General features: G+C 42.5%; 2 protein-coding genes across 15 annotated transcripts in view; both read right to left on the minus strand.

The window, feature by feature from the left end:
- Positions 1-5548, minus strand: part of SGSM2 (small G protein signaling modulator 2) — a 64245-nt gene extending 58697 nt beyond the window's left edge. For all 5 annotated transcript variants that reach the window (XM_049801834.1, XM_049801830.1, XM_049801833.1 and 2 more), the window contains exon 1: positions 5374-5548. In XM_049801834.1, the coding sequence (XP_049657791.1) occupies positions 5374-5430 (57 nt within the window). In that variant the 5' untranslated portion in view covers positions 5431-5548. The remainder of the gene's footprint in view (positions 1-5373) is intronic.
- Positions 5549-7308: 1760 nt separating this feature from the next.
- Positions 7309-24016, minus strand: TNFAIP1 (TNF alpha induced protein 1). 10 transcript variants are annotated; one of them, XM_049801867.1, is made up of 8 exons: positions 23822-23906; positions 23133-23235; positions 21039-21380; positions 18757-18926; positions 16843-16932; positions 16687-16739; positions 14005-14200; positions 7309-12727 (listed from the first exon to the last, which is right to left on the minus strand). In XM_049801867.1, the coding sequence occupies exons 3-8, from the start codon at positions 21253-21255 to the stop codon at positions 12509-12511; spliced, it is 945 nt and encodes a 314-aa protein (XP_049657824.1). In that variant the 5' UTR covers positions 21256-21380; positions 23133-23235; positions 23822-23906; the 3' UTR covers positions 7309-12508. The 10 variants fall into 10 exon arrangements, with proteins under 10 accessions (XP_049657824.1, XP_049657826.1, XP_049657820.1 ...); XM_049801869.1 differs by lacking the exons at positions 23133-23235; positions 23822-23906 and adding an exon at positions 23959-24016; XM_049801863.1 differs by having other exon boundaries at positions 21039-23235.
- Positions 24017-24083: the final 67 nt, after the last annotated feature.

Here is a 24083-nt window from a genome sequence, read left to right on the forward strand (position 1 = left end):
TCAGGCACCATTCAGGACTGCAGACTGTGATTTCAGTCTCGGCTCCCCAGAGAACAGTAACTGGAATTCAATTCCTGATGACAGAGAGGAAGAAAAGTCATTTACTATGAGCAAGAGCTCCAGAGCTCAGAGGCCAAATCCCTGCTATCGCACATTTCCCAGGCATCACCCCAATCATTAGTCTTTATTAGCTCAGTATGTTATTTAGATCCCAGTCTGTAGCCCAGGAACAAAAAATTTAAGCTGTATAAAAAATTAGAAAGAAAAAGGTTTCAGATACGGTAATCAACCTGACTTTTATACAGCAGCACCATATGGTCAGTCTATCAGCAGACTTTGAATCCAGGACCTCCAGAGCTAAGCAGGACAGACCAGGCAAGCAATCAGTGTCTGTTCCCCACTGCCACCAAATACAGAGCAACCTCTGCACATCTTCTGGAGGGTTAGTGAATGTTATTAGAAAACAATTTCAGGGCATAGACAGTAGATGTGAAGATTCAAAAGCTGGAATGCAGTGTTCTTCAATCCCACGTCATTCCTCACTGCCACGTAATTCAGGGATGCTACAGGCAAGGAGCTAAATCAAATGTTTCTGATCAAATGGAACACAAGCCTCCCCCCCCTTGCAATTTTGTGCAGCTCTCTTTGTAGGGAATTATGCTGTTGTGTCTCTGTGTTCTGGGGAGGCACTCGTCAATGAAGTTTTCTGAGCATAAGCCTACACAGACACCCACTTGCAGATACTAGCAGACCTGACCAAAATTCAAATTAATCTCATTAAAAGAAACATCAACAGCCCACTCCCCCACATTCACCCATCCACCTGCACAGGTAAAGAACTCTGTTCAGCCTACTGAACTGCTGTTTGTGCAAGGGATGGAGGGCTGCCTCCTCCAGCTGCAGTCAGTGCTCCCTCCATTGCCTTGGAAACATCCCTCCTGTTCTCTGTGCCTCCTTTATAAGATCAATACAGGATCTACTCAACTTAACCAGGCTGTTCATTTACACCTGCCAGGTGGAACAAGCATGCAGAAAAGCAGCAAGTGCATTGACTTCTGTGCGTTTCAGTCTCCATGAACCAGAAGTAGCACTGCATCAAGGGAACTGCAGAGAGCTTTAAGAGCCCTCGGCCACAGACTCAGAAGACATTCTGCTCTCCCTGGAAAAGGTGACAGGCTCTACGTGCACCACGTTTACCAACCATGGGAGAGCAAGGATGGGAAAGCTCTGCCTACCCAAGATCTTAGCATTTGAGGAGTGAAGACTATCCTGGTGGTAGCATTATCCAGGTAAAGCAAAGCAAGCTCCTCAAATAGAACCTGATAAGCATTTGCACAATGCTATAACGGATCAGTGCTCTGACTTTCTCTTACATCCTACAACGGCCAAAACTTTCAGAAACAGTCAAACACCGAGCATAGGTCATAATACATCGATTATTTAGTAAGTTTCACCAAAGAACAACACAAGAGAAATGCCTTTATGTTTTTTTTTTTTTTTAATTTTTGTTATAAGGAAGCTTTAAAAATTGAAATAAACTCCCAATTTTGCAGCAACCTTCTGGTATAAGGGATCAAGAAAAGGAAGACTACTATGACATGCACTGACTATATACGAATTTATTTACAAGCACAGGGCCGGAAGAGACCTACAGATGTTGCCTTCTCCATCCCTCTGCTGAGTTCCTGGTTCGCTTCAATGAGCACAGACAGTTAGGACTTGCCTTACTGCAATTTTGCTAAACTGTCACAATGATGGATTTCTGACCAGGGCTGACCCAGCACATCTCAACATAATCTGCAGCTTTCAGGGTTAGGAACAACCTTTCAAACCAGCACCCCTCTTTCAGAATACAGGTTACAACACTTTCCCCAACCATGCATCATGATGGGATGCTGGAGGAGCACCACAGGGATAATGCAGCATCAAAGGCAAAGAACAGTGCTCATAAAATACTAGAATACCCAGGACCACAGTTAAAACCCACAGTATTTTTTCCTCAAAGGAGAAAACCTTATGTTCAGCATCCATGCCTCCTTTAGCTTGTGTAGTTACTGTTCATCTCATTTATTAATTACTGCTGCCCCACTGACTCTTTGTTACTCTTAATAAAAAATGGGGTGGTGTAAATATAAGCTGTTAAATAAGTAGTATATTTCTGCTCAGAAGTGGTTGCATTTTTGTTGTAAGATATGCAATTGCATTTCTGAAGTGTTCTGAAATTTCTCAGGGCAAAACTGCTAAGGTTATTGTTACCCTGTTTGTTTCACAGCTAGAAAGAGTGTTGTGTTTAAATCCAGAAATGGCAAACCCCCCTCCATTTCGTAGGTAGAAGGAAATGGCCAGAGAAAAGCCTGTTTTATGAGTCTGCTTGTCACAACAGATTTTCCTGCAGAGAGAGATAAATGTTTGAAATGTGAACTTAGAAGCAGCCTCAGCGTGAATCCCAGTAGAGTTAAATTTTCAAAACACATTACATGTCCTCCTTTCTATTAGAGCCAACAAAATACATTCTTTACCAGTGGGAATTGAAAATCCATCTGAGAAAAAGCAAACAACATTAAATTTTCCCAAAGGGAAAATGCAAAAGTTTCTGCTGAGAGGGAGAGATAAAATAAAAAAGCACTTTGCAGCAAGTGACTTTGGAGACAACCATTTTATATTTTACAAAGACAACTGAATTTTAGTAGGCTTGGTGTAAACAACATACAGAAAGAATATGCTTACTCTGAACTACATTAGATATTGAGGTTACATGAAAATAATTCAATAGCAGGAAGAGCCTGGGTTTAGAGGACAAAAGAAGGGAATGATCGCTTTGAGAATGGGCACGGACTAGCCAAGTTTTCAAAACGAGACCACCAACACACAATGTGTGTGCAGGTATAAGTGGCTGTGTGAAAAGTCACACAGAATAAAAAATGAGGTTGAAAATTCTATCGGAAGTAGTTAATTACCATCATCAAGGAAGCATAATCTGGTGGTTGGTATACCAGTGGTTTGCATTCAATTCCTGGCTCCATTCATTGATTGTTTAAAAGAAAACCAAAATCTCAATCTCAGTGTCTCTGACTGACTCCTGATACCATTTGCCTTAATGTGAGCCGAACAGACAGGGTTCCCTTCTACGGGTCCGTGCAGTGCACAGGCAAGAGGTGTTATCTTAACATGCATACAATCTCACCAAAGGGCTCTCAGGACTATTTTAGAATGGAAAGCTCTGGGCAACCCTCAAAAAGCCAAGCCAATATAAATCCCCTAAAAGAGCATTTGTGAGGATTTGGAGAAGAAAAAAACAAATCAAAGACAAAACAAAAATGCATTATTCAAGTAATTTAAAAGCTAAAGTCCAATTAAAAACATTTTAGAGACTTTAAAAACAAATTAGCCTCAGATTTTTTTAATTATATACCACTTGTTCTCCTTGGCTTGAGCTGGCTTGGATCATGAAAATCCATTCCACTTTCAATCTCGTACATTAGCACAAGATTACAATGTTCAGAGTTGGAAAACATTTCTCAAATTTATTTATATATTTAAACATTAACCCAGGGGACCAAGTGCACACACTTCTAAATCAAACCGTACACTATCTTGGCTCAAAGGTCCTAGTTTAAGCTAAAATTTCTAAATGAAGTGGCAGGTTCATGGCTGCATTAAGCCGCAGCATTTTGTAATAGGTAACACCTGCTTGGTGCCCTGCAGCCAGGTGCTAGCTGGATTGTTCCAGGACACAGTCCTGCAATTTCGTTTACAGATTGTTCTTTACAGGTCTATCCCTACTCTACCACTTCCGGTGAACCTACGCTGACTGAAACATCTGATATTTTCTGGTTTCAACACTAACAAATATTAGGACACCAGATGCAGGCTCGGGAACCTTGGCCATAGCAACAACTTTTCACATGAGCTTTAATGAATCCTGCTCTCCGGCTCCTTCTAATTTCCCCAGCTGTGAACGAGGGGAGGAGAAGGAGCAGGAGAATAGTTAGCTTTTTAAAAATACTTTTTATTGCTGTGATGGATAAGCGTTACATCTTTGCTTAGCTCCTGTGTAAGAACAGGCAGCTACACACGGCTGTTACACAGTCAAGGCCACAAAAATGCAAAATACAGTACTGGGGTGTAAGGGGGGGAGAGGTGGCCGCTCGCTAAGCTGGCAGTTCCACCTGGAGCGTGTTCCCAATGGTGCTCTTAGACCAAGGCATGCTTACACCACCAGGCAACTCCTCCCAGAGCACCCTGGCACGGACCCCAAAAAGTGTCCTGTTGGAGCGGTCTCAGCACGAACCTTGCTCTGTGGTAAGGGCCACTCCACCCAAACACGAAGCACAGTAGGAAGTCTGTCCTGCTGAGCACATCCGACCAGGTAATTGCGAAGACTGAAGCACCACCCGTCCAAATGCAAGTGTGATCTAACGCCACCATCCCCGTTCAGGCACGGGGTGTTCGGTAGCAGCACCTAAGCGTCACGCAGCTCTTTGTAAGAGCAACCACCCAAATTAACCCAGCCCTACTCTCCCCTCTCTCAGCACACTTCCTAAAGCGCAGGTATGAATTCCACAGGAGCAGACGCTTCTGCCAGGGCTCAGGCATGTGGGAGCCAACTCAGTTCACCCAAGGGCATCTTGGGACTAGCTTTCTGATTTTCCTCCTGTCTCCTCCAAAACTCACAGCAAAGGAAAAGTTAGTAAAGAACCAATAACAAGGGAGACATAACCCCAGGGAAAGGGAGCCGGGATCATTATTAGCTCGTTACAGGCTCCTGCCTCAGATGAACACAGCCATCACCTGCTGCCGGGGCAGGGATGAGCAAACCCAGAGAGAAGCGTCTCTTCTCCCCAGGTTCACTTGGGGAAAACCCAGCGAAGCCACCGACATGTTTCTGAAGCAGCATTACAACGTTAACCTCAACAGCTAGGCTAAGCAGAGCCTTTATTTATTTATTTCAATCGCGGGAAGGTCGCATATTCCACCGCAACAGCACAGAAAAGGTTAAACAGTTGTAGCCGAACAAATCCTCCACTCCCCATTCATCGCCGCCACAAGCGAAATCGGGTTTCGATTCAACCCGGCCAAAGCTTTATTTTATTTCCTCTAGGCAAACTCTTAACAACCGGCCCGACTGCAAAGGAGATCAAACAAATCCATCCCGCGGAAGGTTCAACCCTTCGCTCCCGGCCTCAGCCCGCCGCGGGAGGCCGAGCCCGGCGGGGAGGGAGGGCATGCAGGACGGCCCGAGGCCCCGCAGCCCTCCCGGGCCAGGGGACCTCCGCCGCCCGGAGCGCGGGGCTCCGTCCACCTCACAGCCCCGGCCCCAGCGGGGAGGAAGGACGCCCGCCCGCCCCCTCCCTCCTCCTCCTCCTCCCTCACCTCCTTCTTCACGTTCCACAGCAGCTTCTCCTTCACGGCGTCCGCCGAGCAGCTCATGGCGGAGCGGCGGAGCGGGGCCGGCCGCCCGCCCCGCCCTCAGAGCCGCCGGTCCGCACCGCTGAGGGAGCGCCCGCAGAGCGAAGGCTCCGCACCGCCCGGCCGAGCGCGGGGAGGCTGCGGCCCGCCGCGCAGCTCCGCGGCCATCTTCCGCGGCTGCCGCTGACGTCAGGCTGAGGGCGGGAACACCGGGGCGGGGCGGCACCGCACCTGCCGCCGCCGCGCCGGCTGTGTGGGGGCTCCATGGCAACCGCGCCCGGGGCGGGGCCAGGCCGAGGCGGGAACCCGTCTCCTCCGGCGCTGAGGTGAGGCGCGGCCCTGAGGTAATGAACGGGCCTGGGGCCGCCGGCTCGCAGCGGGCCGGCCCGGGAGCTCCCCCCCAGTCTTTCCTGCGGTAGCAGCCCGCGCCCACGCTGGTCCCGAAGGAGCCTCAGCCCGGGAAGGGCCCGGGGAAGCTCAAGTGTTCAGTACCTCCCGCCAGCGCAGCAGCGGCCGCTCCAGAGAAGGGAAGGGGGTTGAAGCATCAGGTTAGTGACGTGTGGTAAATCTGCTTTTTCTGGTGCTTCTTTCCCTATTTTCCACTAAAAAACCGAACAGCAAACTCAGCTAGTTTGAGTCGCCTTCTGGTCTTGGCAAAAGGACAGCACTTCGCAAAACCGCAGGGGGTGCCCAGGAAGCATTCCAGCTCTTCTTTCCAAAGCAAATAAGGATGGAGGCAAGATCGGTCCTTCAGCAGAGGTATTCAGGATACTTAATAAACCAGAGCTCGCTCTTCAGCGAGTCCTCCAGCTACTGCTGAAAATCCTACATTAGCTGTGGTTGCAAGGGAAAAGTCACAAGAAGACCCAGGCAAAGGGAGACCTCCCAAAGGAACAGCACAGAAAAAAAAAGAAGAGATAGGAGGCAGGATCTGGACTGCACCAAGAACAAGACAGACCTCCATTAATGCAGGCAGAAAAGGGAAAAAGAGAAGAGCTGTTCCATTTTTGAAAGAAGCAGCAGATGGAGGAGACTGAATCACATCACCCAGTAACGAGAACCAATAGTCCTACAATGATGAATGTAGGCTGTTTCTACAAGCTCTCATACTACATAAAGTCAGGGTAGCAGCACCTACCTTACAGGTAAACCAATTTTCCACAACTGTGGGAAAGAATAGCCAGTGTGCACTAGAAACCACAGTTACCCAAGAGAGGTTTCTTACCTTTCCAAACAGAAGGATTACCTAACTTCCTTCAAAGACACTCAGATACTTTGTAGAATAGTTTTTGTGGTTGTTGCTCACAACAAAAAACCCTATGGCTTAGCTCAGAAAGCAAAGAGAACAAAGAGAGCAAAGCAGCAAAGAGAACAGCTAAATAGAACCAACAGATTATGTTGGCCACCTCAAAAGCACACCTGCTGCAGAACACAGGCTACATCTCTGGATCTAATTCCCTGCTAGGCTGCCCCATCAGTCAAGAAAGGTTAAAGATGTTCAAAATACAAGTTAGGTTACCTTTGTGGTAATACAAATTGTGTGTAGACTTAAGGAAAGATCAAAATGCACTGTTATTCTTATTAGGAAATGAAGTTATTTCCATTAACGTGAAAACCACTGCAGCCAATGAGTTGTTCTACAATTAAAGGAAAAGCCCAGAGAAAATCAAAACCACTTGTCTGCAGAGCACCTGTAAGTCCACTCATAAATCCTACAAATAGCCTGCACCTGCAAGGCATGGGTGAAAGGTAGCAACAGCTCCATATAATACAAAAGCCATTTGCTGACACAGTATTTCTGTGGTTCAGAAATCGTAAATAGTTGGTGAGGATCACAACTACAATGCAGAAGAGTGCAGACCAACATGACGAATAAAAAGTTATGATGCTGGAGAAAAATCACAGAAGACAAAATATAACACTTTATTAAAAATTAGTGTTCCATTTCCATTTAATGCACTGATAAAAGAGAAAACACTTTAATCAATAGCTAATATAGTTACTGCATTAACTAAGTATTTTATCCATAAGGCTGACCCTTAAAAGGTAAGACACAAAAATAAAACAAAGCCTGATGTTGTAAGAAAACAGCTTGATCACAGAATGTCAGTTTAAACAAGATCAGCAATCATATTTGCCATCCTCTGGATATAAAATATTATAGAAATCCAAAGTCCTTTACTATTATTAAACACATTAAACTTCAACATCCCTCTGAGGTAGGGGAGGGTCTTACCACCATTTTATTACAGATAAGGAAAAATGACACACATACAGAAAAACTGAGTTGCTGTATGTCACATAGTTAGTGGCAAAGCTGGAAACAGGACTCATGCCCACTCATCTCTTAATAAAACCTCAGTTCTCCTAACAGAAAAGATGGTGTGAAATTTGACTGTAAAGATTTAATGCCAAGGATTGTCAGAGGATATAATCTAATTGTGTAAGACAGGGACTACTGGGCCAGAGACATTCAGTCAAGGTACACTTCATCAGTATTTCCTACAGTGAATTTTGTCTGAAAACTAAAAAACCTCGAGAGAAAAAAAAATCTAATCAAACCCACAATAAGCATTTCCTGTTCCAAGCAGAACGCAGCTTTTCAATAACACCATAGTATCGGTCCCTCCAATGCCCTCCCAGTCTCTGTCAGTTATTTTATATTTTAACCATGGAGTGCAAGAGAGAAAAAGTCTGCAGAATGGAACATTACAGTAGGATAAACGTCTCCTGTTCCAAAAACTAAATGTCAAGGTGAAGGTTAAACAGTTAGTTTTGTCTCGGCATTTATCAAGCAGTTGGAGGTTGCTACCCTGCAGAACTCTCTCTTTTGACATTATTGCCTAATTAACACTGATACTGAAAAGCTGTTTAACATAAGACATTCACTCAAAGCACCAAGTTTCCTTCTCTGTAGAAAGACTGAGGCTGTTTTGCAATATGTGAGGACCCCATTACAGAAACATGCAACTCTTTATTACAGTACTTGTGTATAGATGTCAGTTAATGTTTTCCATTCATTCTCTGTCTGCTAATATAATATCTGAATGCGCAAAAGTTCATGTAAATTTAAGAGTGAAGAGGACAGAAAGGTTTCAAAAAGAGCTCCAGCAGCTAATGAATGCCAGCTGATGTAGTTAGAATTCATACATTACAAATGAGGCAAAAAGGCATTTCTTCCTCCTAAAGGCTACTATAAATTCACAGGCACATCAGTAAACACATCCATTGGTGATGGTCTATGTAGAAAGCCATTACAAGTCTCGTAACTTGCAAACAAATGCATATAATTAGAAATTTATATTGTCTTAATAGGGATCATAATTTGTGATATTTAAAGCCAGTAGAGAAGAGCCTTAGGACGCACAGCTGTTCGCTCTCTCTCTGGAAGTAGACAGGTTACTACAAATAAGTGAATGCTACGGTTCAAAATGGCATTATCCTTTTCAGTGCTGCTTTTTGTCCATTACACCAGGTTGTAAAATTATGTTCTAGAATGTCTAGAATGTTGTTGTCAAAACAATTTATAGCTTTTAATTAAGTTAAGGATGATTAACATGAGAATACAAAGCACATGTTACACCAAAACTACAGTATTCGAAATTATGAGAAGCTGGTAGTACAGAGACTGTATAAATCAACATGACATGATTTTGGTGGAGAGGACATTCACTAACATCCTGTATTGGAGCAGTTTCAGATAAGCAGGACTCTTAAGAGAAAAATACAGTGTTCTATCATGTGTATTAGAAAAACGTTCAACCCATGAACTGTGTAAGTGATGGCTGCATTCATGTCTACATTTAGACTTATGGAGACTTCATTTACATTAGCCAATTATGTAAGCACTCAGGTAAGAGGTAACTCGGGGCATTCTAGATTTTATCAGAAACCCAAGTATAGCAGCCCTACCTAGGGAGGGGATCTCTAATACTACAATCATTTTAGCCTTGCACACATCTGAATAGCACACACCCCAGAACACACCTACACAAAGGATTTCCTGATGTTCTCCCATTCCAATCTGTCCAGCAGTGGAGGGAACTATAGAACTGCTAGTTAAACCCAGCCATGGGTATTTAACTGGGATCTCTCAGGCACATCCTGAAAATCCTGTCAGGACAATGAACACCAAGACCATGGTTTTGAAATATCTTTTGAATAGACAAAAAACTTTAGTGTTTATGCAATTAGATTTTTACTCTAAGTAAAGCTTATAGGCTGACAGAGTGTTCTGTCCACAGTGGCTAAGCATTGTTTAACATCATTCCAGTTCTAGTCATATCTTAGTCTAAAAGCAGATGTTTTGTAATCAGTACTAATTGGAAGCAGAGAATGGAGAATGAATGGGGATGAGATAAGAAGGTGAAATGAAGAGAGTATCTGTACATATTTTAAAAACATTCATAACCTCTTACAGTTTTTACTGATATTCCACAAATACCAAGAAATTATTTTGCACTTTTAAAAAGATTCTCACAACCCAGATGGTTCTCAAAACAGTTTGTTTCCAAGATAAATTTAATCTAAATTCAATTCTGAAATTAATACTACTTGTTGGCTACGGGAGACAGGGAAAAGGAAGCCAACTAAACCAAAACACAAGCTTTTCTCTGCTTCTTACAGTGTAATAAGTCACAATATGAATCCTGGGAGTACAGAATCCAACACGGAATGAAAGCCTCTGGACTAGCACACAGATCTGACACTCAATTCTCTTTCACACACTCCTTCCCATACTTGTACTCCCCAGATAAAAGAAATGCAAAGATGACATTTTCCTGCTTATAACTTCTTTTAAACATAATTTTGCAAGGCTACCAGCATCACTTACTTAATCTGTTAATGTTCACTATGATAGTAACAAGAAAAAAAATAATATAAATCATTTCCCAAGAAACAGAAGTGCTACACATGATTTTTAAATGGCAGTCTTATTTGTTACAAGATGGAGAAAAAGTACAAGAGAATGAATTGAAGCTATTAAGTACAGAACAAAGACACTATCACTATAGGCTCTGCTGGTAGCTTCCAAGCATCCACCACAGTGTAATTCAAATAGTGTTAGTGGAGGGGGGAAAAAAAAATAATCCACATCACACTCTAGCAGAAGTAAAGAAAAAAACCCCAAACACACACAAAAGCCTTCGTCAAAACTAATTTCAGCAGCTGTATTTTCACTGGCACAATAGAAAAACCAGCTGGAAAACAACTTACAGAAAGCAAGATAAAAAGAAAAGAGGTTATTAGAGTTTTAAAGAGGCCTTTCACAAAAAGGCAGGTGCATTACTGTGGCAATGCTACTTCCCAAATGTGAGGAGAGCTAAGTGAATGCCTGCCACATGTAGAGGTCTGGCTAGGCAATAAAGTCCTGAAAGTTTGCAGCCATTAGTGTTTTCTTACTAACCCTCCCTCAACAATTTCATTTTCAAAAGACTAATTGAGTGAAAATAATTTTTTTGTTCCCTCCCCTGCTTCTATTACTACCAAACCATCTACCATCTTAATTCTGCTTATGACTTCACTTCTTGTCAGGCTTTTGCAGTAATATGGTTTAAAACTTATAGGTAGATTTGGCACCAGTCAAAGCAGTTCAAGACTAACCGTTGCAGAATCCGAAGCTTCCCTGTTCACATACAATATGGGAACATAAAAGCAGTTGTGGAGCATGCTCCACCACTGTCACATATCCATAGCTCCCACTGAACAGCCATCAAGTAATAACCATTTATGACAGTGGTAAAATTTGAATCTGCAACCTACAGCTGAAACCTACAAGCAAACATTTAAAAATACAGTAACACCTTTTCCTACTAAACTTGAAACTGTTTCCAGACACCCAATTTGCAGAGCAGCCTTGACTCCAGATTTTTCAAAGGCCCTTTACAATTAGCACCCAGCCAAGCACTCAGAATAAAAGTTATTATTTCAGTTTAAAATTTAGTATAAGCTATCTTTCTCCTGTGTCCAAAGCCTGTTGCAGTTTCATGCTAGAACAAAATTTTTATGACTATTCTTCTCTTTCCACTTCAAATTCTATGCTCTAGAAGGGATTCAGAGCACAAAACTTGAAATCACCCTTAAGTATGTGAACATTATCTAGCCTTATAAAATGTTTAGACTGTACTTCCCCAGTCACTGCAATTTTTCCCCTGCTGCTTGAGAAATTTAACATCAAATAGCACTTTTGGGCCACAGGAGGAAACTAATGTAAAACTAATTCCCCAGATTGCCGTTGTTTTTATATAAACAGGATTAGACTATCACAAGCCTAAACAATGGCAACCCTGCCACAATTTATTCCTCAAATTTTCTTACTTGAGGAAGTTTCTCCCTTCACCATACCCATTTCCCCATCTCCCAAGACAAATCATGACATACATATTTAAATTTTCAAAGTTTTCTCATTTTTACCAGGGCAGCTTTTTGATGACTTGACTCTTACCTCTTTGGAAGAGCTTACCTTAGAATTAATGAGTTTTAGACAGCTATCTTGGAACACAAACTTTTGTACGTGTACTGGGGGAAAGAGGTGGGAGAAATCACCTGTGCAGTGCATCTGACTACTGGATAGCTAACCATTTCTTCTGGGGGTTATCAGATGTAGTGTTTGCTATGAGTAGTCATGTTCAAGTTCTCTCCACCCCCTCTTCAGTATCTTGATTTAAAAACTGGAAGTTCCATTATACAAAATCCTAAAACGGCAGGTATCTGGAAAAAGATTTTTCAAATCACGCCATCTCATTCAGGAAAAGCAGTACTTCTCACAGGAAGTAAGAAAACTGGCAAGTCATTAGATATGCAAGAGCAACCACAAACTGTCAGAATCAGTGTTCTGAATTCCATTCCTCACATGGCATGAAAAGGGGGCCAGTCTGTACTTAAAGCACGTGGTGCAAAATTAACATCTTAGTTCTCAAAGCCCTCGGCCTTTAGTGTTGCTTTGTGCGCACAAAATGCCCATTTGCTTCTCTAGGGAGCCAAGAAGCCAAATGAAGATCAATCCAGAGTCCAACTGATCCCTCCCCTACTTCCTGATCTCCCTCAAAGAATATCGATACAAGCCTTGACACCAAATCCTTACTCCTTGACTGATATGCTAGTGGCCAAGCTGACGGTCATCATAGGTGCTATATCTCTTCACATGGATTCGGCGCACTCGGTCACGAAGTTCAAAACCCTCATCATCCTCACTGTGAGATGCCTGGCTTCGGCTCCTACTTGTTGCTTCCAGCAAAGAGTTATCAGGAACCCGTGGTGTTTCATATAGCAAGACATTTAGCGTTTCCTCATAAATTCGTGCCTCAGGGAATTCAACCTACAAAAAACAGCACATGTCCTTTTCCAGATCTATATGGGATAACATGACTGGAACACTTACCCATAAGTAAAAAGATATTTGAGCCATAAAAAGACATACACTATGAAGAGAGTAAAACAATTGTAAACGAGAAAGGTGAGCAAAGCAGACCAATTCCTAGTAGAGGATTATTCCCACCACCAGCTTGTCTACCTCACCTCTGCTTTTAGATCATTCTAGAATGGAAAACAGTATTTCTGATTCTTAAGTGCTAATGTTGGACCTGGTCACCTTACCTGCACCACTGCAAGTCAAAAGTTACCTCCTGAAGTTAGGGAAACTCTGTAGATTTATCATGCTAATCATTATCATATTTTCATGCATGTAACTCATCTCTTTAGGACGTACTGTGCTTGAAAGCAAGTCTTTAGGTAACCTTTGCAAAATCAGAGGTGGGAAGACTATGAGAAGAATTGCTGGAAGTGTGGGGAAATCAAGATAGGTTGATAATTGGGAATCTGCACTCCTGCTGAACTGTTTTGGTTTTTTTTAAACAGATATTCTGTAGTTTTGCACATAAAAGCACAACGATAATAAATATACCATGTTTCTAAACAGTGTCTGAGCTCAAGTTTCCTTTTCATTAATTTCATCCTATCCATTTCAGTTATTCAGGCTGGGACAGATCAGTTTCAGCCTTCTCCTTTTTGGCCTATATCTTCCAACACTCTGAAGAAATTTATACTCCCAGATACAACCATTTAGTCCAAATACATACAATGACTACATCTGTGCAAGTGAAACACAGTACAAAGTAACTGCAATGAAGTAAACTTATGTAGGTATAATTAGGAGCAGAATTAGATCTTTACTCCATTTAATTAGAGAAGAATTTCAAGGCATTTACATGCTTTGGGGACACAAAGTCCATCAACTTTAAGAGACTAGTGCTAAAATGCACATGCTTTCAGAATTGCTATTCTCAGCCTTTCCTTCAAACCTGCTACCATGTTTAGTCTTCTCTGAATTCTATCTAGTATGCAGCATCTTTTACCTAGATGGCAGCTCATCCTGCAGCCCCCTAAGCAGCAAGCCATTCTAGTAATTTTGATGTCACTGACCATCAATTCCAGTCAACATTCAGGAGAGCTGGTATCAAAGCTTTTCCAACAAGTGATATTGCTCGCCCCTAGCAATTTGGCTTAAGTTATACAAAATCTGTATCTTTCTGCAATGTATCATCAACATTTTATTTTTTTTAAACCATAAGAGACAGATGGGTAAAACTCCATTACCTTGGTTTGCTTCTTCTCTGTAGCATACACTATAGAGGTACAACAGACTTCAGCGAGTTTCCGACCCTGTCCATAGAAAGACCAGCAGCAGATTTCATCCCCTATAACATCCTTAATGAAAAGAACTCTGCCGTTGAATCGGAGAGATAGTTTGTCAAACAGTTCTATGTTCTTCAGTAAGTTGTCATCTGAGTTACTGAAACACAGCAACAAAAGAAGGAGTATGGTTTTTGCCGTTTTTCAACTGGCCATCTCTAGAGATTTTATATGCCTATTCCACCACAGTTTTAAGCATTGATCTAACTGCAGAATACAAATAAGTAGTGACTCATTGCCATATGCTGCCAAGAAAAGACATGGTAATAGCCAATTTCAGATACAAATAAGATGCTCTGATCCCCATGAGCAAACACACCAGCTTTTAGAGGTCAAGTTATATAATTAATAACGACAGCACAATTTCCCCAAATCATTACATCAACTATCTACAACTATCTTTTGACTGACACTCAAGACGATTAAATCACATGCTAACTACAGTTCTCTTTAGCTTAGTAACAGCAGAAGTCCAAAGAGTCAATGCATGTTAGAAGGCCAGCTAAAAAGCAAGGTGTTCTGCACGTAACACTAGTGATAGCATATACAAATTTCTAGGGTGAATACATTATTTAGGAAACTTAAGTTTTACTGACAGCCAACACAATGTAGGATCTTAATTACTTTCCAAGCAAGATCTAGATGTTCTAGAGAAAAAAAAAATATACTGTATTATAGCTTTAAAGTCAAGTAAAGCTATCAGAAAGCTATTCTTAATATTTAAAATATTTTACTTTAACTACATCATGGCCAATCAATGTCCAATTTGATTAAGTAAAAAAACCAAAAAGCACCAACCCAAATCTAAAAGCCCTACTCCTCTGACATCAGCTTGAATGCAGCTGTATTGAAATTAAGTACTCTGCCCCTTTGTCTCTTTTTATAGGTGGCTGGGAAATTATGTGTGGATATGTGGAAATTGGTGAACGTATTATCGCCTAGACAACAAAGCCAACCTTGCTAGCTTTAACAGCGAAATTGCTTACTCTTTGGACCCATAAGCTCAAGGTTCATACCTTGCTGCCAAGAATCTACCCAGAGACATGACATTGTACTTTTGTATGCAGTATCTTAACTTTTGCAAGTGGTCCAGGAAGGCTATGAAATACTTGTGAATCAAGACACTGCTAATAAGAAAAGCTGACTGGGCTTTACATAAAATACATAGTCTGAGAAGTATTTCTTTTCAGCTCTAAATCAAAAAAGAATGATGTGCAACCAGACAAAACCTTCAGCTCGCAAGAATCAGTTGATAAAGCAACTTACGATTCAGCCACTGACAAGTCCCAGCCTCCGTCAAGTGGCAGAGCTGGGAAAAATAATGTGGAAGTCTTCATCCATTTATGTTATTAGACCACACTGACAACATAACTGAGAAAGCTCCTTTTATACTGTTGATTAGGAAGAATAGAAGGAAAAAAAATCTTTGCTTGCTAGCAGCCAGTGTGGAATTTTAAATAAAGATGCCTCATTTAAACACCCTCAAGGCATGCAGATTCATGCGCAAGGAATAATTAGAACCCTACAGCTTAGTTGAGATACCAGCACCTCCTGGTATCCAGGATTCTGTCGCTCTCATTACTAGTACGTTTATGTTTCCAGACCCATGGTGACTAATATACTATTCTGTGCTTGCTTTAGCATCACTGCTGTAAGCTAAAGGGTAACAGGGAGGAGTCCAATACGACTGGCAGACACAAATGCAGTTTGCTGAAAAACGGGCTGCTGCTCTTCAGCACTCCCGCAGGTAGCATTTCCCGACTACCTGAAATATCATGATTGTTAGAATCCATCTCTCTGACAGATAGACCATCAGTTTGTCCAGAGAAAAAAAGCTTCCAAGCTTGTATCTCACATTGAAAAGGCTGAAAATGAGGATTCTGCATAGCATAAAGGATTACTCGTATCATTTCAATGACTGGTTTGGGAAATCCAAAGCCATTCTAATAGCATCGTAACAAAGGGATTATGATAGTTGCAGCACAGAACTAAATAATGTTATTTTATACACGAGGAAAGCCAGAAAATTACTGCCCTGGCCCTAACTAGGTTGCTCCTGAGCAGAACAGATACTTTCCTTTGTAACCAAATAATCAATTCGTTTAGAGGCACTGAAGGCGCTGGAACATCAAGAATGTCTGTAGGTCAGAATAAAAGAGTGCTGGCACAGCTATATGCAGACTCAAAAGTAGAGCTAAACTGACAAGGCGGGAATCATGGCTGCATTAGTTTTGCATTGACAAGGTAATGCTCTGCAGACCAGTTTGTGTTGCATTACCCAAGTCACATCTAGTTTCAGCCAATATTAATAGCCTCATCCTGCCCTTGTTTCTTCTCACACAACTGAACTGTACACTAAACTTCAACAGATACAGTTTATTGTGTTCTCCCCTATTTAGACTCATGTCAGTCAAAAATAACTGCGCTCAAATCCATAGAAGAGCACCACTGTAAGCAAAAAAAAAACCCCAAAACAAACCAAACAAAAAGACCCCCAAACAAGTTAGGTCGTACCACATCTTCCTCCATTCCCATAGTCCAAGGGAAACTTTCCCGTTACAGTGGGGAAAAAAAACCCTGACATACCTGGTGTAGGAGTATTTATTGTTGCTTCTATTATAAAGCAGCTTAACAACAGGCTATTGGGAGAGAAAGAGAAAAAGCAGAAAAGATAAGTTCTGTGTTTGAATACATTTAGCAAAAATTCAGTTTCTCACTGGATAGTTGTGGAAAAGTAGTTACTTTCATTGATGATTCTATCAGTCTCTCTTCTTCTTTTGGAGATGTGATAATAGGGATGCTACAGACAGGTTCATACAAGTCTTTCTTGTCCTGTTTTGAAGAAAGAAGAGAGAGAGGAAATAAACTCGAGAGAGATAAATGCTAAAGCTAACATCTGCTGCTGCTGTTTTCTCTAACCCCTCCAGCCATATTCCCAAATCCTGCAATGCAAGGGGGGGAAAAAAGAAAAAAAAAAGCTCTGTGTTGCTATAGTAACCACACAGCGTTACCTTGATCTGCAACCCAGAAATACAGTGGAGGGATTTCTTATCCCCAAAAGGCAGCAGTAATTGAAACACTGGGATGCAGGTGGATGTCCTTCTTAGCTATAGCAAGGACTCTAAGCTCAAGTCATATTTGGTTTAAGTGGGTTTATTATTCTATCCTTTTTTGAAGAAAAGGATAGTAGGAGTTTGCACTAGTTTTAACCAACTCAAAACACTGCAGTATGTAAGAATATCAGCCACTGTGAACTGAACATTTAGAAAGAACAGCATGTCACCAAAACGGACTTCAGCTCCTTGTGATACAAAAGCAACAATCAAGAGCAAGTAGCACAGCCTGTAACTCCAGATTCCTCATGTAGCAAATTAAGGAAAGCTGAATAGCTAATAGGAAAGCCTTAGAACGTTTCGTTGTTAGAAAAAAGGTTTTAAATTCCAAACCGGAAGGAAAATTGTCAGTGTGGCTTTGGATTTCTTTCAGGGGATACAAGAAGTATTTTCAACCTAGTATGTGAGGCATTTATGAATTACTAAGTTTTGCCCTGCAAGAAACATTCATTTCACAATGCTGAGACTAATAATAAGTTATATATATTGCATCTGGGCTAACCTTATTAAAAGGTTGGCAGAACAAGCTGATTGCAATCAGCTGAATGCATACGGACTCATGAAGTGAATAAAGCCACTATGGGCTTACATATTTGCAAAACTGATATGAAGAAAAGTCCTTAAAGTACTCACTGCTTACCATGTAGGTGTTTTTCTCCATTAAGATTCAAACTTAGAAAAAAAGTTACCATGTTTTCAAAGATTCAAACCCATTCTGCTTATAAATACTATCTAATTAGAAGTGACATAACTTGGGAGAAATTTAGACAAATGCCATAAGGCCTTTTAAAACATATGCTCAAAATAATAATGTTTATTCAATCAGTTTCCTTTAAATTTCTGGCTTTTATTTCATTTCACACAAGAGGAACTAATTCACTATTTCCCAAATAAAATACAAAAAAAAGAAACAGAAAAGAATCAGTCCCTCTATTTAAACGACAAATTGTCAATACAGTTTCTACTTTATTCATCCTCCTGGCATACCTGTGAAGTAGAAAAGTGCTACTATCCCCATTGCGAGGGGGCAGCTGGACAACCGAACAGAAGCACAAAGGGAAATGATTTACCCATTGTCACACCAGACATCTCCAAAACCACAGGAACTCAGACCTACGTCTTGCACATTCTAGATTCATATAATCTAACCAGGGGACAATCTTTCTCTTCTTACAAAGAAATAGCTCCCTTGGTAATGCATCTGCCTCACTACTTGCACTAAATGACTTCAGAGCACAGGCACCTGTGGCCTGGAAGGCCATGCCATGGTAGCACATGGGTCTGAAAACATTTCATCTCTTACTCAAAGCATCACAGGATCTCAGGTGTGCATACAGAGCAAGGACAACTATGGCTTTGATAAACGTACTGGATAAGCTCTTACAACTTACCTGACTGCTGTCTTATTTTCTTTCCAGGTCATCTTGTGCATCTAAGACTCAATGCCGTCTCTAAGGCCATGAAATACTCTCTCAAGTTGTCTTGATAAATTTTATAAGCAAAACACCCACAAAAAACTTTACAGGCTACTTCTGTTTCTTACCTGCAGGGCTGCCTGGCACATGTCCACTAAGCCCTGAATGAGATAGTATTTGGCTTCTGCCATCAACTCTTTGATCTCCTGTCTGTGTTTTGGAAGTGCAATCGTGTCATCTCGGAGATAGTTTAAAATTGTTCCGAAGTGTTTCCCGCAACGGTCTATAAGGATCCAGCCTGAAAAATAATGATTGCATCTTTTCAATCACCTTAACACTAGGGGGGGAAGAGAAAGATCCTCAGAGAGGTTAAATAAGCCTAACGTTTCCTGAAACTGCACACGATACTCTTCCCATTTCATTCAGTGGAAGTCCTTACTGACTTTGAGCAAATTGAAGTTGGTTACAGAACAGAAACTGACAGTGGAACCACTCCTTTGGTACCTCCTGTTATGTTCTCACTACTTTCCAGCACCCCAAAAGAAAAGCCTTGAGCTAAAAATTCTTGGCTTCCTATCACAAAACACTAAAACTGCTGCAGGAACCTGACTGTGCTGTATCAACTGATCATCAGTAGGCTACCTGACCAAAATTATTATCTCACTTCATCTTTTCTGTATTAGGTTCTGATTAAAGGAATGGACCTTTTTAACTACTATAGGAAGTCTAATTTACATCCATTTAACTGACTGTCCAAGCCATTCAAACCAGGGGTGTGTGTCTGCAAAAAAAAAGCTTATTGTTAGATAGGTTGCTTCTTTTCTTTAGAGGCTTGTCATATTCCCACCAAAAAGGAGGTGTGCTGTATTTGTGTGGGAATAAATGGATTAACTGCTGCTACAGTGTAATGGTGAGCAATTAGCAACTTATCACTAAGCAAGCCAAGGAAAGACTAGAAGAGAGAATTCAGAAATGTTTGCAACAAGTAGATTTGGGATAAGTTCTGTGGCCTAATGAGAGAAGGATTTGGCAGTTTTCCAACCACATCTTCTGCTGTTGTTCGGAGTTGAAGAGACAGAAGTGTTCCGAAGATGCTAAAAGGTAGACTAGCCCAGAAAACCCAGTATGGGAAAAAAGCTGTTCTAGTCTCCAAACAGGAGCAAAGAACAGGACCGAGACAGATCAGGAGGGAGTAGAGAGGGGATGCAGCACAGGAAACAGCAGTCAACAGACAGTTCTTGCAATTCTAAAACATCCCTGAAGCCACATTCACTAGGAAACAGGATGTCTGACTTGCTGGCAAACAATAGCAATGCAGGACACACGCAAGCAGAGAGCTTAATACAGTGCCAAACCCTTTTCCATAACATGGAAGGCAGGCAAAAAAGTGTTATTCTGGGACCTAGGTACAGAAAACAACATCGGAAAATAAGCTAAACCACTGCTAGATTCTACAGCTGTAGCTGTCAGAACATGAACCTTGTTTTCCATTCAGGCTGAGGCTCTTACACAAAACTGCTGGACTAAATGGATTTAGTTGTATGTAACACTCAGCAAGACCCAGCCTACTCAAGGGGAACTTGGTTTAAATGGTATGCAAAATCCACAAGGAGTTGTTTCAGTTTAAGTAAACACACTGTTGCACATTGAGTTTAAGCTGATGTAATCTGGGCATGCAGAAGAGCTTTTGCATACGAGTGTTCAGAAACACCAAGCGGTTAAATGCTTGCCAACCTCTCTCAGCCTCTTCTCCACAGTGCCACAACTCTCATTCCTAAGGTGTCATTTTGCCCTGGACTACCAAAGAGAGGAAAATGAAAGCACTCATAGCCATTGCTGAATTGGTTGTCTTTCTTGTTCTACGCTTGATAATGTACTATGGATTTTTATAATGACAATATTCAGTGTCGAGCAGGAGGTGACATACTGCTTGAGTGACGTCTAAATACTGTCACAGCATCGTAAGCCACAAGCAGAACATTCTACTGGGAGGAGGAAAAAAAAGAATTTTCAACAGAGCAAGCAAGGCTATTCCGAGTTCTAAAGATGAAAACTGAATGTCCCTCCCCATGTACGCATTTTGAATGATGCCAACACATGACACCACATAAATGACAACCCACGTACTGTCTGTTCAGTCTTCGTAACATCAACAATCTGCATACCAGCTGTGATCGTAGGAAAGAGAACCAGTCCTTCCGCTAGTTAATTTTAGTAACAAAAGAACATTTTTATAAAGCACAGAGGATTGTTAGCACCAATGGGAGTTGGCTGCCTAATGTTCCGAGCTATTTTTGGAATGTATCTTTCCCTACATCCTTAACTGAGCATAGTCTTAAGATATTTAAAAGACCTCCACCAAAACCCAGTTGTTCTACAAAACTGTCAACAACAAAAGACATGCCCTTACCTTCCTTGTCTGTGAGCACCTCCATTCTGCCGCTGAACATGGCCTTAAGCATTGTGTCATGCCTGGTCAGTACTTGTACTGTAGTGTAATATAAAGAGCCCCCAACATTCAGTCGCACATACTTGTTACCAAGGCTGCCCGCTTTGAAGCTGCAAGTTTTGGGCTTGGGCCCTGCAGCTGGACAAAGGGTGGTGGTTAGACACGTGTCCCCTGACATCTCCTTCTGTAGGTAGATGACAACCCTGCAGAGCGTGGGCTTGACGGATTCCGCCGTGATTGGTGAAGAGTCACAAGTCACCAGATGAGGACGGCAAGGCAAAAGCGGTCATAACCACTGGGCCCCTGAAACAGAAATGCGCAAGATCAACCCAGAAGCCTGGAATTTCCATTTACAACAAAAACATGAAGGCCACATTAAAGACAAAATACCTTCAGTAGATTCCTAAGGGCACATCTACATGAATTCTGACAAAACAAGATTCAGCTGTTTTTCAGACAACTTAGCAGCAGAACAGTAGCTCGCCACCTTGCAGCTACATTACTGTTAGTGAGACACGCTGAAGTTCTCTGGACTTCCTGTTATTTAGTCTTCACCCAAGACTACAAACACCATACAATACCGCATTCCGAGTTTAAATGCTAGCTGGAATTCCGCTCCCTCTCAATTTCCCAAAGGAACACAACTCTTTTTAAAGTATGCAGAGCCAAAACACAATGGAAGACTTTTCTGCCCTTCCTTCAGCTGGGGTGTGCATCTATACGTGCGGGGTTTGTTGTTGTTTTGTTTTTTAACTGGCAACATTTATAAATGTCTCTTCAAGTGCCTTGACGTTGAAATGCTAGACCATAACACATTCTATTTCCTGGCAACTCCTTTCACTCAAAACTCTTCTTCCGCCATCCTGGAATGCTGAGCAGTCAAAGTAGTTTTCATTTTTTTAAAAATTTTTTTTAAATTAACACCACTCCCTCACCAAATACGTCCAGTCTTTGGAATACTTGTCTCAGTTAAAAAGCCAGCTAGACATTCACTGCTTCTTTCTCTCCCCAGTCTCACTATGCCTATTTTTCCATTGACAATAACTTCAAAATGCAAACAAACAAATAAAAGATTGAAACTCTGTCTAATGTGCCAGATACGAGTTCTTCAACCAGAAAAGTACAAATACAAGTTTCTAACCTGTCCTTCTTCTAAATAATTATTGTTCTCAAAAACATTTTGCCATTGGCTTTTTTGTTGTTGTTGTTTTAAGACTCTTTCAGACTATGAATATCTCCTCCCTTCTCTGTTCTGTGCCTACGGCACATGAGCAACCTTTTATAAATAAATATAATAACCTGCTAATTATCTTGCTATTCTTCCTACAACCTTTTCCTTCTCACCCCACCTCAGCTTTCAACATAAGGAAAAAAACCCACAAACATCCATCTGTTCAGCAATTTATTTGGCAGCTACAGATGGTACCTTAAAATTGCCAGAGATCTGAATAACTACTGAACTTAGAACAACACCTAAAACGTAACATTATTCTGCAATTCCTAAGTCAATTACTCTAATTAAGCAAACACTACAAACAACATCTATTAAACAACAAGCAATACAAACACTGCACAGATCATCAAGACACCAACCAATTCTAAGAATTTTAGTGCCGGAAAAGCTCAGTTTGTCTATAAATGCTTTAACTGGAACTCCTACCGGCTGCCATTGTTCTCTACTTCCAACTAATCACCATAAAATGCAACAGCAAGCTTCAGCCTACATCTGGGCGAGACAACTTTTTTTTCTGGCTACATCACTTGAGCCAAGCGGTCCATGAGAAATCTGAGTCACAGGCAGCTGCATACGACACACGGAGCGGGCCAGAAAAGTAACTCCTGACTGGTAAGCAGGCAGCAGTGACCAAAAATTGTGCATTAGGCTCATGGTGTTATCTAAGAAGTTAATTACTCAAACAAAGCAGCTAAGGGTTACAGAGAAATCAATCAGAAGTTGTCCAAGCCTTGCGAGTAACACAGTTCCTCCCAACTAGTCAAAGGCACTTGCTACAATCCGTTAGGAACAAGCAGATGAAGACCTATGGAAGCAACTACACCTTGTCCCACAGCTCAGACCTCTGGTAACAATGGACGTACGCCCTCGGTCTGCACGTCCGTCACCGCGTCCTGCCTTGCTTCGGCCCCTCAGCAATCCCTCCTGCAGAAGAACAAAGGCATGCTCGGGAAGACAGCCAGGCCGCGAGAAATCCAGGCGCGCACACAGCTCTCCAACGTCGGTCTGCCCGAACACGGGTCTGCGGTCGTTCTGACGCTTCGGGCCTCGACGTACTGCTCCGACCGCGCGGAATGGAGCAGAACCCCCGGGGACAGCCGGTCCGAGCAGGAGTTGGAACTATTACTCCTTCCTTAACTAGTAAGCGAGGAGGCTTTTGCTGTAAACAGCAACGTAACCTCTGATTAGCCCCGCTACCACACGAGAAACATTTTCTACCTCCCGCCCTGTGCGGGCGGCAGGAGGAGGATGGCAGCGCGACGCCACGTCAGGAAAGGGGCCCTAATGAAAACTTCCAGAAAAAGGAACAACCTTAACGGCTCCGTGGGGGGAGCCCCCCCCACACACCCCCTGCAACCGGGCACGCTTTTGGCTCAAGCTCTCTCCGGCCCCTCCCGCCTTTTCGACACCCCCAGGCCCCGCCGCGGCCCCTCACGGCGGGGCAGAGGCGGGACCCCGGCCCCGCCAGGCCGGGCCTGCGGACGGAGCGCGGCCGGGCCGCGGCACGCACCGAACGAAGCCTTACAGGCCCGGGGAGAGGGCTGCTCCGCCTGCCCCGGCGCCCTCCGCTCCGGCACCTGTGAAAAAAAAAAAAAGGCAAAGGAGCGGCGGGCCCGGCCCGGGAGGGCCCCGGCGGCCTTCGCTCACCCGCCGCGGCGGTCCCCGCTTGAGATCATTTCCTCCGCGCCCCGCTAACGACCGGCACGACCCGGAAACGTTTCCCGCCGCGCCGCCGGGACTCCATTTCCCAGCGCGCCCCGCGCCATCGGCGG

The sequence above is a fragment of the Accipiter gentilis genome, chromosome 6 (assembly GCF_929443795.1).
Source record: "Accipiter gentilis chromosome 6, bAccGen1.1, whole genome shotgun sequence".
Classification (NCBI taxonomy): Eukaryota; Metazoa; Chordata; class Aves; order Accipitriformes; family Accipitridae; genus Astur; species Astur gentilis.